Source organism: Gambusia affinis, linkage group LG06 (assembly GCF_019740435.1).
Source record: "Gambusia affinis linkage group LG06, SWU_Gaff_1.0, whole genome shotgun sequence".
NCBI lineage: Eukaryota > Metazoa > Chordata > Actinopteri > Cyprinodontiformes > Poeciliidae > Gambusia > Gambusia affinis.
The window spans coordinates 22,927,287-22,940,264 of record NC_057873.1 but is presented as its reverse complement, the minus strand read 5'-3'; the positions used below and the strand labels follow the sequence as shown (position 1 = coordinate 22,940,264).

The following is a 12,978-nucleotide window of genomic DNA, read 5'->3' as shown; positions in this document are numbered from 1 at the left end:
GTTTTTAAAGTCATGCCAATTTTTTGTAACATATTTAACAGTAAAAAAAAAGAAAAGAAAGAAAGTACCAAAGGATACTCTCTGGTACGGAACAAGTTCAAAATGAAAAGTTATTGTTCAGGTGACGTTTGATAGTTAATGTACAACAACACTGTTCAAAGTTGCGGCCTGTGGGCTGTTTTCAGCCCTTCTGAATGATTTTTGCGGCCACAAATAATTTATTTCAATATCGGCATTTCACAAAGAACAAGTTGTTGAAGTCTGGAGGTTAAAGCAGAAGAACAATAAATATATATACATATATATATACATATCATCAACAAAATTCAAAATCTCAAAAGATTTTTTTTCTAGATGCTACATGCTACGTAGGCTAACACACAAGTCATCTCTCATTACCCGTGTTTTTTCGTGCCATTTAATTTCATGGTAACAGCGACCTGTACTCTATAAAAACAGACATGAGAGCATCCATTCATTAAATCTGGTTAATTATTTTGTTGTTGCTGGCAACAGACTAAACAAAACTCCCAGACCAAGAAAACTCAAAGCAACGAATCCCTCCAAAGTCTGGAAATTTTCCACCTTTCCTTTGGTGAGGCGAACACGCAGAACTGAGGTATTTACGACAAAAAAATAAAAAAATCTACCATTTTGTCTGTTTTATTAAAACATTGCATGTTTAGTTTATGCTCAGCAGGTAAGAATAATAAAAGCCACGCTGTAGTTTTAAACACGCTGAATGTTTGAAAACTGCAAATAGTTTCGGTCTGTGAATGCTCTTCTTTTCTGAAAACAGCCAGAGCATCATCATGTCCCTGAATGTAATACTTTAGGTCATTTAATTCGTTTTTACGAACAAGGTCAGGTAAATAAGTTTCAATATATTCTAAACCTGACAGGTTAAAAAAATCCCAAAACATAAAGACTCAAACAAACACCTGCGTTGATAGTTGGATAATAGTCCCTCAGTAAGTTGCAGCAAAAGGACATTTTAGCAAAGAGCAGAAATATATCAAATGTATGGATTTGAATTTAAAGTCCATTAAAAAAAGGAGGTATAATCACTCCACAAACGGCTTCAGATTAATATAAAACACGCTCCCCAGGTGAGCTTAGAGAAACTTCAGATGCTGCCTGGTTACATTAATGACAAACTGAATATCACCTGAATCTAGGTCAACGCGGCGCTCGGCTGTTTTTGTGCAATCGAACACCTCCGAGCTGCAACTCTATCCGTGCTTTATCAGGAGCTGACCCCCGAGCACGCAGCTCCCAGCAGGAGGGAGCGTTTTCACAGGAATTTGTCTGTTTGAGTTAAAGCTCTGCAGAAGCATTAATCTTCAAGTTTAGAGATGAAGATAAAGCTAAAAAAAAAAAAGAAAAGAAAAGACAAAAAAAAAGTCAAAGTAGAGAGAATATGGATTAAAATACAGCATTTCTTCCTTCTGGTTGCTCGCCCGAAGCGCAAAGCATCACCTAGCGTCACGGACTGACAGGTCAACAAGGTGTTAGGTGAAATACCAGATGGTGATACCAGATCGAGATTCAAGGGTAGAAACTACCTGCCATCTAAAAGTAGTCATAAAGCCCTGAAGTGTTTCAGTTTAGTTCAAAGTAAGAAATTTATGTCGCTGTGAAAACAAAAAATCTTACCAAGTATTTTTGTTTTGGGTTCCAGCACAAATATCTTAGTACGCTAAGATATTTGTGTATAAGGCAAAACTAACTCACAAGTAACTTTTCAGCAACATATGAGCCAATTATTCTGTAATATTAATTTAAAAAAGTACTAGTTCCACTAATTATTTCACTTATAACATGGAAGAAAATGCCTTGTTACAAGTGTAATTTTTTTTTTACATAGGCCTATATGTGTAAAACTGAAATTCAGAGCACGTTTTTCAACATATTGTTTGGTAACAAAATTCAAATAAAACTTCATGAGAGTTCCCCCCCCCCCCCCCCCCCCCATAAATCTCAGTTTCAGAAAGCGCTCAGCTGTCAAACAGATTCTCCCACCTGAGCTGTTGACATCTGCAGCTCCTTCAAAGTTTCCACAGGCTGTGTGTCAAATTATGCCTGTCAGTTTAGAGGGTCTTTAATGCACCGTGTGCCTCCGTATCATTTGCTGGAGACGTGAGCGCCTGTTCTCAACCCAGAACGGGAACATTTAGTTTTATATTCACTCAGCAGGAATTAGAACAAACTTAGAATCCATATTTGTCTTTTCTCTTAGTTTATCCAGAGAAACTCCTATTACTCTACCCTTTTTTTGTTATTTTGTTTGTAATTACTAAAACTAATATAAAGCACTTTGAATCGCTTTGTTGCTGAAAATGTGCTATATAAATAAAATGACCTTACCACCTTATTGTGGTGAAGTGGGTACTCAATGCGCACCACATTTTATTTTAATGTAAAAAACAAACAAAAAAAACGTTAAAAAGGCAACTATAATTTACATCTTAATCCACAATTTTGCACTATTTGTGCCGGTATGTCACATAAAAGCCCAATAAATCACTTTGTAGTTTGCGGTTGCAAAGTGGCACATTGTGGAAAACTTTATATTTAGCAAAAGCAAAGCAGATTTAAAAGTGAGCGCCGAAGAATACCGGAAACCGAATTCCATTTGGTTCATTTGGCGTCTTTAGCAGAAAGCTACGGCTCATCCCAGAGCCTCTTCCCAGACCTCCTTGTCAGCCACACACCGCCATTCATAACCTCGGCGGCCCCTCTGCCCCCTCGGCTACAGACGCAGTAATCCCGTTTGTACAGCAACAGATGTTTCTCTTAAAAACATCCGTTCACTCTGCAGCAGAGAAGAAGATGAAGAAGAAGATGATGATGAAGAAGAAGTCTGCCTCTTATTCTCCCAGGAGATGAAAGAGAGCAGCTCAATCACTGTGAAATCGGACATATTTGCGCTGGTTTTCAGGGACACATATTGACTTTCAGCACAGGCTTACTGTTCTTTAAAACGTAAACAAGCTTTTTTTTTTTTTTTTTTTTTTTCTTTTTTTATGCGTCTCCCTTTAAAGCAGAGCCGCCAAGCCGTGTTTTACGAGCAGGCTTTCATGTTGTGTACATGAAAAAGGCCGCAGAAACAGAGAGAGAGAGAGAGAGAGAGAGAGAGAGAGAGAGAGAAAGAGAGAGAGAGGAGAAGAAAATGCATATGACACAACAACCACCCCCCCTCCCCACCCAACACACACACACACACACACACACACACACACACACACACACACACACACACACACACACCAGACAAATAAACAGTGCATTGTTCCCATGGCAGCGTGGCGCATTAATCTGACGGCTGGTTTCCCATGGCTGTGTCTCCCTGCCCTGTAGACCTCCGCTCTGTCTCACTGATGGCTCCTGTGATTGCAATCATCCATCTTACTGTCAAAAGCAAAAAAAAAAAAAAAAAAAAAAAAAAAAGGGGGCAAGAAAGTGTGTGTATTGAGGGGGGCAGGGGGAATCACACACCATCTCACTTTCTCTCCCTTGTGTCGGGGCAAACACGGCACCCCACCGAGAGCAGAGCCGACGCGTGGACCAAAACAACCTCGTGTGATTAACAGAGGGATCACGAGTGGGTGTGCATCTATTTTTTTTTTTTTTTTGGGTTGTTTCTGCCCCTCGCCATGTTGCATGATCAGTCGCTAGAGTGTGCGCCGGGGAGCGGTGGACACGTCTGATCTCGCAGCCCATCAAAAGCACCAGAGACTTGCTCCCTTGTGGCCACGCAAACGGGGGGCCCCCCTCACATCAACACGTCTCTGTTCAGTAGACAGGAAAAACAAGAGAGCGGAGGAGGAGGAGAAGAAGAAAGAGGAGGGGTAGGGGGAGACAGAAACACAGATGAAAGAATTCATGAAGAGGCCGGAGAGGAGCGTGAGGACGCCTCGGAACCACGCTCATCGCTCTCTGTTCTCGGGAGCTAATTGAGCAGGAAAAGTCAACTCTGATTTTTGTCCAACCTGTGATCCTTTCTACAGAGACCAGACGCCGGCCTGTGAAGAAAAGAAACCAAGCAAATGTTTACAGGTTAACCAGCTGTTTACATGCTCTTCTGTGGGATCTCAAAAAAAGTGAGGCCAAGAGGGGGAAGGAGGCATGTTGCTGCTTGATTGTGAAATTTGTGCTGTAAAGAGAGGTTGTTATCATCTGCAATGATGGATTCAATGTTTTTTTGTTTTTTTTTGTAGAAGTGTTGAATTATCTCCAGTCAGAGAACATTTAATGTCAGGTTGTTGAGTTTTTTTTAAAGGGGCTATAATGTCATTCCCTCATCAAAAACACACATGAAGTGTTACCTTGATTCTTTTATGAATGTTTGAGAAATCATTTAATCTCTTGTTGCAAACATTCAGAGGTGCAAAAGGCCTGGTGGGACTGAGCCCCGCCTTCAAGATTGAAGCTCCTCCCCCCCACTCAGCTCCTTCAGACTAGCCAGCTGCAGTTAGCAGACACCTGGTGAAAGTGACCATCAGCTGCCTGTCAGCGCAAGGCTGGTAAAAAAAAGTTGTTAAAGGTTAATAGAGGAGCCATGTTGCGATGACTTCAGAAAGAGCAGGGTCTTCTTAAAGAGACAGAGGCCCAATTTCAAGGCAATAAATTACAAAGTCAAATTTCTTTTAAGTTATATTTGACAAATGCAGCATTTTCATAACAACTGAAGGTAACATAGTTACTTGATTGTGCTATAAAATGGCACTATCTGCTCGGAAAATCCATAATACTGCCCCTTTAATTGAATAATGAAAGAAATTAAAAACAAACAAAAAACAAGTATGATGCATCAACGTTAATGCTGTCAGTCTTTGACCTATCAAGTCTTACTATCTCAAGGCCTGATAGTAATAAGACTAATAGTAACCAGAGGAATAGGAATAAGTAAATGCATCTTGCAGTGATTTTCAGAAAATTGCATTAGGTTATTTTAGAAAAAAAAAAAGTCATGCTAAGCAAACATAAATATTAATTTATTATAAGTCTTACAGCAATTTCTGGAAGGCAACCTTATTCACAAGTAAGAATACATGGATCAAAATCAATACTGCTACAAATTCTTGACTCATGTCAGATCCTAATAATAATAATAACAACAACAAGCTAATGCCTTTGCCAAAGGGCAAGGCATTCTTCACTGTTTTATAAACTCACTGCAAATTGATTTTCTTTCCAGAACAGGTAAAGGACTCATTTCTGATTCCTCTGTTTTATTCCAGGAAGCAGCTTGACTTGCATCTCTGTAATGTGAGGGTAGAAAAGCCCATAGCAGTTATTTCTGCCCTTCTGAGTTTCATTTGAACACTTTGAGGTCTATAAACAGCTGATAGTGGCCAATAAAAAGCGTGTCTGTTGTTAGAGGGGCTTTGACTTATTTTATTGTTATGCAGTTCTCTTTTTATGGAGCAGTAAAAACTTAAGAGTTGCAAATAACTGAAATACCAAACTCTGAATTGGACTCTTGACGGAAACAATTCTCACACTCATCTGTTTATAGTTTGCATGTTTTGGTCTGCTCTCAACGTTGTCGTCACCAACAGACCGGCGGCTCCCACTCCACTCCGGCGAAATGTTTTCGTGAATCGATCCTCTCCTCAACTCCCGGCGGAGGAAAGCACGTTTCCCTCCCAGAAGGATCCCCCCCCCACCCCCCGTGTGAACTCTGTAATGGAGGGAGCAAGGATCGCTCCAGACGCGGCGGAGGGGTTTCACTCTGAAACCTCCGTCTCAATCACTCGGGAGACACATCGCGCAATAAATCACGTCGGTTTAAAACGGAGACCTCAGAGGCAGTTTATCAAACAAGTCGATGTAACCCTGTCAGGTCTGCATCTCCATCAGCTTCCAGGTGCATTGTGGGCCGAGCGAGGGGGTTTGGCCCGAGACTCGGGATCTCTTTCCTCTGACTTCCAGATGCTTGCTCCGGTTTATGTCACGCTGACGTTCTTGGAGGCTTTCCCCCCTAACAGCATTAACACAAACTAAAACACAAAAGAGACGATGGAAGACAAAGATTTTTAGATCGGTACAATTTTTTTTTTTGTACTTTGTTCAAGAATGCAAAGGCCTGCAACCTAAGCCTCAGGAAAAGAGATAAATTTACTTATCTATCTTTTATCTGATGAAGGAAGGATGCCAGAAACCTCCATTGTAATTTATGGCATACTTCTGTGTAAAGGCAGCAGCAGCAGCAGCAGCAGCAGCAGGGTGATAAAGGACAATAAATCATTTGGTGCGAAGGAAATGCTCAACATCTCTCTTCTACAAAGAACTTTTAATAGCAGGACTTATTCATGTCGAAGAAACACAACTATAAATCTGAAAAGTACAGATACAAAGAACAGCTACGCATGTCCAGTTATAACAAAAAACAAAAAAATTACAAATAAAAAAATGCCGATATTCCCGTACAGTTATTCACACAAATGCAAAATGATGCAATAACGTTAAAGAGGGACCCGTTTCTGCCGCCCGTTGACGCCTGCGGGCTGACGGAGGGCTCGACCGGCTTGGCGACGCCTCGTCGTCAGGCTGGAGAAACCCAGCGGGTCTAAAACGCTGCTGAATCCAGATCCTTCAGAGTTCTCTGCGCAAAGCAACAAACAGCAGACAGAAAAGCCAGTCAGCAAGGACGCGTCCCTCCTCTGCTTCAGAGGAACAGTTTGAGATTCTGCATTTTCGCGGCAGGCGGACGCGGCTCGAATGTTGGCGTTGAGAATTTGCTTCCATCTATTTCCTACAGGTGTTTAGTAATTACCTTTTGTTGGGTAGAACTATATAATACAGGCAATTCTTCCTAAGAACTTAGATGTAATTTTCCTGACTCTTCCTGACTAACTGGAAATCTGGTAGGTTCTTGGATGGCAACCTGTAAGTTGCATCAAAGTTCAATAAAATTACTTGGTGTATCTCTAAAAGTAACGTCCCATTTTTATGAGAACCACCATAGCTACAGGAAAGTAGAAGGGAAGTTCATAGAAAGAACCCAGAAAGCTCAGCGTCGAACAAAGACACGGCAAGTATTGAGAAAGTAACCCTTGAAGTAATTAAAAGTTTAATGAGAGTACCTGGTAGGTTCTGGATAGAAACCTCGAAGTTTGAGAAAGTACCTAGTAGGTACAAGGAGAGTGACCAGAAATAAACAGAGATGTAACAGCCAAATTAAGTTCTGGCTAGTGCCCTTTAAGTCCCAGAAAAATATTTGATAAGTTTGAAAATCTTCTGGTAAGTTTTGGGAAAGTAACAAGTAAGTTCCTCTGAGTTTGTTTGTTTTTTTAAGTTCCTGTGAAGCTCCAGAAGTCTCTTGCTGAAGTCTGTATAGTAATTTTAATGCTCCACAAAGACCCAGCTAAGCTTCAGAAAGCCAAATCTCAGCAGTAGGAAGAAAATCTTAGGTTGGATCTTAGTGAAACCAGTAAGATCCACTAAGATTTCTGAATCGTCCCAGTAAGTTCCTGAAAGTAGCCTCTAAGTAATTTCTTGTTCCTTGGGAAGTTGCATCCATTTTACAGAAAAGTAACCTCTAAACCTTACTGAAGTATCCCTGAGGTTCTGGTGAAGTGCGGCTTCTCCTCACCGTGAATCCAAATCATGTGCTCCAGGATCATAACCCGCTCGGCCAGGATCTTCAGGGCCTCTCGGAGCTGCTGCACGGCTTCACCCTGAGCAACACCATCCTCTTCAATAGGATCTGTTTTCAATAAAAATAAAAAAGACCTGCAATGCCTCTTACGTCATTCAAGCTCACTCCTGGTTCTCCTTTTGGCCCTGGTGTTCCCTGAGAGGGGAAAGAAATGAAGGTCGTCACCTTCAGGGTGTTCGGATGTGTGAGGTTCACGCATCACATTGACTAAACTTACAGGTAGGCCCTGCTCTCCGTTGGCACCTGGCGCCCCCTAGAGGAGGAATAACAACAGTTACCAACATTTCACCACTTCACCAATCTCAGATCACACACACATTGGAAAGAGATCAGGTTTAGAGACGGAGGACCCACTGGAGACCTGACAACAGATCAAACATGGCGGCCCTGATTAGCGCGGCCTGAACGTGGAGGAGAGAGCAGGATTAGTCACGGGTTGGAGAGAGTCTTTGAAGAAAAGCTGGTTCTCCTTTAATGTGTCCACCGGTGCATGACGGGGTCATTTACAAAACTAAAGAGCGCTCACGTTATTAATAAGCACCAAATACGTTCAGACAGCCTGTTAATCCAATAATGGGGGTCATTTTTACCCTTTCCCCTGGATCTCCTTTCGGGCCGGGACTGCCATGTCTGCCTGGAGCACCCTCCCTACCCTGGATTCACACAAACAAAGGCAAGGGCATTAGCAGTGATGTCTGAGACGACCAATTATGACCAAGTGAGAAAGACTTACGTCCCGTCCAGGGAGACCAGGTGTCCCTGTGGGTCCTCGTTCTCCAGGGGAACCTGCACTCCCACACACAAACACCATTAATCATTACTAAATGCTGACACCGTTTAGAAAAAATGTATGAATCCTGTCAAACTCTTGGTTTTTGTATTCCCATAGAGAGTATTCCTGGTTCAGTCTTCCTTGTTCGACTGTTTCTCTCTCCTTTCTCCACATGCTTAAACTGCTACGTTTTAAAACAGTTGATGTTAAACCTGCTTCCAGATGTTCTGTATGTTCGTTAATCTGAATCTAGTTTAGAATGAATCAGATGGATCAATATGAACCTTTGATATCGGACAATATTGAGAATTATTGTTGTTTTTTTTTGGTTTGTTTTGGACCTCGGAAATGCTGCCAAACTGGCAATGTAACCTTTCCTCCTGCAATTTACTCAACAGGTTGTTGCTAGGTGACCAAAGACTGAGAGAGTTGCTAGGTAACCAAAGAGCAAGCGAGTTAGTTGATGCCACCCACCTTGCTTAGCTGAATATTGAGCAGCTAACGTTTTTTTCCTCTCCCAGAATGCTGTGCGGTTCTGGATTGGATCTTTTCAATGTATTATTTATTAGAATTGATCATGTGTCTATCATAATATGTATTATTACTGATTTTTTTTTATCCAAGCAAAATTAATTCAGCTCAAACTGGAGTATTTGGCGCGAACTAAAATAAACGGATAAAACCTCTCGCAACATGTCCTGATTTAAATTTTTATACAGCCTGCGGTGTAAAATTCATAAACATTCACAGAAAACAATAAACATATTCTGCTACGATACAGTGTCACAACTTCAACACCGGCTGTTTTTCTTGGTAAATCCTGCAGTTTTGACGCTAAGTGTTTGTAATGACACACTCAGCCAGCTACAAGACATGATACGATACACATGCATAATGTACCGAGGCCACAATGTGCTGTTTTTTCCTCCAATATGTATACAGGAAGCGGCTCGTGTTCCTACCCGAGGGGCCGACGGGACCAGCGGGACCGGGAGGGCCCATTCTGACCGGAGGCTCAGCGAGAACAGGACGGGTCGGGTCCTCCTCTGAGGGGAAACATCAGCGTCAGTCACAACATTTTAACCGTGCTGCAAGGTAGCAACCCAAATGTTTTCACGGCCGCGCGATGCGGAAGGTTTAATTGTGTCCCTCGTGAGTCAAATGATTTGAACTGAAATGAAATGATCACAAATCTCCAGAGGAAATTACACAGAGATAAAGAGCTTCTTAAATAAATAAATGCTGCCATGAATCAGCGTCGGGTTCTCTACTAAGAGGAGTCCGCCCGCGACGTAGCAGACAAAAATACCCATAATTCCTCTGTCTCTGGGTCAACGAAGATCACAAACCGAAAGGCTGTACAAACAAACAGCCTTTCAAAACCAAACGGCAAAATGCTGTCATCCAATTATAATTGTTCAATATTGATGATTATAAAGTTGTTGTTTTTTTGTTTTATTTTTTTACACTTTTTCATGCTCTCCTTGCACCTTTAATGAGTGCAACAACAGCGCAGATAAGATTTTTTCCAAAAGCAATATAATGTAGAATATGAGCAGTTATAACTTATTCAGCATGATTATTAACACAGTCTGGTCACTAAAGTGCATTATGTGATAAAGTAAACATGTGTCTGTTCTTAAAAGGCTAATGCATGTGGAAGAGTGGTTCAAGGTTGAGTATTATTTATGTCCTGCGTTGAAATGCAGAGATAGAGTTAATTCATGAGAAACATTTTGACACAGCTGTGCCGCAATGACTTCTTAATAGCAGTTCAGACGCATCACAGACTTGTTTTTAATGGCATCCTACAGAGAAGTGACCCATAAAGACCAGACCCTGCCTTGGTCTTAGTTTGGTTTGCATGATAAACTGGTAATTTATCAATTTTAATGCAGAATCTGGCTAAAGAATCCTTCTCCACTCATATGAATCTTTGCACATTTTGTCACTTTGCAACCACATTTCACCCCAACTATGTCTTTCTTTGGATATTTATTGAATACACCAACATGGCAGAAACTAGACACATTTTTAAAGCTTTTTTTTAAGCATAATGTTGCGAACTTGGATTCGAGACCAGCGAACGATGAGTGGAGAAGTAGTCTTTGAATTGCAAGTGCTACTTTACTGGCTGAACTCAGCCAAACTAGCACAAGTACATCCAACTCGTACCCTCAGGCAGAACACAGCGGTGATGAAAGTGAAACATGTGACTCTTTCTTTCATGGTGAATTTCCCCCCACAATGCCAGAAAAGGTGTGGCTATCTGACTGCAAAGACCACAAAACGAATGACTGTAATTTTTGTTCCGAACCAACACCCAGTTATAGTGTTTAAGTGAAACAGAACATAATAAAGGGTAAATTTAGAGCGGCAATCCGCAAAGCAGCATGGTAAATATCAGTTCCCCGACACTTTGTTTTGCAAATAATATGCCCTCGAAGTCTGCGATTCACATGCTTCAGCTGCAGTTTTGGCTTTCGGTCTTTGGCAAATATCAGTTTTGTAAATCTAGACTGAAATGTAATTTTATCGCTCTTTTGGAAAACAAGCCCAGTCAGAGTGAATTAACTCCGTATGCACAAACATATTCAAGTCTTATCACAGATTCTTAAATGGATGTAGACTTGGCCTTTGACTGGACCTGTCAGACACATTAATGTTTCTAATTTAAACAATTCCCCTCTTACTCCAGCTGTGTGTAAAGAGTCCAAGTCCCGTCTTAAGCCTTGTTCAGTCTCTCACAGCAATTCTTCCAGGACTAGATTGTATTTATCTCCATTAACTCTGAGCAGCTTGCTTGAGAGTGTTGCAGAAACGTTTTCCCACGGTACGGTGCTGCCACCACCATCATGCCCTGGTGTGTTCAGGGCCATGTCCAGTGTTTCTGCTGCATGAAGGTCAATATGATGGCCCTAACTCATTCATCCTGTTGCTGTGTCCGCTTCATGATTTGCATCAACATGCAGGAAACAAACACGACTTCTTCTGGCTTTCTTGTAACAACAGTGACTCTCTGGATTCATCATGAGGTTATTTTACAAATCATCACATAAAGGCCCAAGTCATTTTTTGCCAAAAATGTTTTTTTTTTCTTACTTTCTAAAAGATCTTTTGGAAAGTAAAAGGTGGTGATTTTCCTTTTCTTTTTTTTTTTTTTTTTTTTAATTACTTTTGGTAAAAAAAAAAAAGAAGTATTTTAGGAAGGTGAAATATTTTTTTAAAATGTTATTTAGGAACTTGGTAACTTCTGGCTGGACTGGTTTATATTTAGAGGGATCAGAGTAAAAAGTGGCGACTATAAAATCACGCCACACTTGTCAAATGTTTACACGTAAAACATGTTAAAAACTATGTTTGACTTTCCTTCCACTTCCTGATTGTGTACTGTTTTGAGCCGGCCAATCACATTTGAGTCAGTGGTTTTATCATGACAGAATGTGGGAACGCTCAAGAGGGGGATAATTGCTTGCAGGGCAGAACGCAGACACACACACACACACACACACACACACACACGCGCACACACACACACACACACAACCACCCACTCCAACTTTAGAGAGATCAGTAAACCTAATAGTCATGTTTACCCACTGGAGGAAGCGGGAATACCTGGAAAGAATCCACACATAAACGGGGGAAACATGCAAACTTCATGCAGAAAGCACCCCGGGTCGGGATCTTGTTGCTGCAAAGGAGCGGTGCTACCAACTGAAACCAGCCTGCGGTTCAGCTACAAGTCTGGAAATTAAAACAAACTTGAGACACAAATTTCTGTAAAACTTTTAGTGTGCAGTGAGAACTGAACCTTCAACCAAAACCAGTATTTAGATTTAAAAAAAATTAAATAAAATTTTCAGTAGAGTCTGTCTCAGCCCTGAAATCTGTTTTTTTTTAAATCATAATAGACAGCAAGAAAATAATAGATGTGGCAGATAAAGGTAAGCAAAAATATTGACATGAGTCAGATGTAAGATACGTTAAAAACAGTCAGATAACATTGAATGCCTGTCATCATAAAGGTAAAGGTAATATTATTTATAGCACTGTGAACAAGCCAGTTCAAAGTGCTTTAGTATGCATCAGCGTTTCCTCCAGAAAACCTGCTAAGCCTGGTCCATCAGCGGCTCGCTGCGTTTTTCTGCTGAAACATGTTAAAAGTTTCAAAGATTCAGAGGAGCACGAGCGAGCATCCTAATTTGAGACAGGGACGGCGCAACTGGTGTGTCAACAGCTGGTTCTGCTGTGTATTTAAAGAAAAACTATCAAATTTAAACAAACCATGGGGGGCAACCGCCAGGCTTATAACACCCTGAGGGAAATCCTGTACATATATAAACACGTAAAACACATATTCTTAGGTTGCATTTAAAGTTTTCCTCTAAGATAAATGTCGCTGTAGATTTAAGTTTGGCTTAAAGGTCCATCCGACGCTCGGATGGACCCGGATGAAGTCCAGCCTGGCGGTGACGTCGGGGAACAGCTGGGCGATCCGAACGACGTCTCGTTTCACGGTGCAGGGAATGTGATCAAA

The 12,978-nt window shown here is 41.2% G+C and overlaps 1 protein-coding gene across 3 annotated transcripts in view; it reads right to left on the bottom strand.

Moving 5' to 3' along the window:
• Window positions 1–6,283: 6,283 nt before the first annotated feature.
• Window positions 6,284–12,978, bottom strand: part of LOC122832139 (collagen alpha-1(XXVI) chain) — a 33,380-nt gene continuing 26,685 nt past the window's right edge. For all 3 annotated transcript variants that reach the window (XM_044118617.1, XM_044118615.1, XM_044118616.1), the window contains 7 exons: window positions 9,401–9,484; window positions 8,400–8,452; window positions 8,257–8,319; window positions 7,884–7,919; window positions 7,757–7,801; window positions 7,601–7,685; window positions 6,284–6,610 (listed from right to left, as the gene is read on the bottom strand). In XM_044118617.1, the coding sequence (XP_043974552.1) occupies window positions 6,471–6,610; window positions 7,601–7,685; window positions 7,757–7,801; window positions 7,884–7,919; window positions 8,257–8,319; window positions 8,400–8,452; window positions 9,401–9,484 (506 nt within the window). In that variant the 3' untranslated portion in view covers window positions 6,284–6,470. The remainder of the gene's footprint in view (window positions 6,611–7,600; window positions 7,686–7,756; window positions 7,802–7,883; window positions 7,920–8,256; window positions 8,320–8,399; window positions 8,453–9,400; window positions 9,485–12,978) is intronic.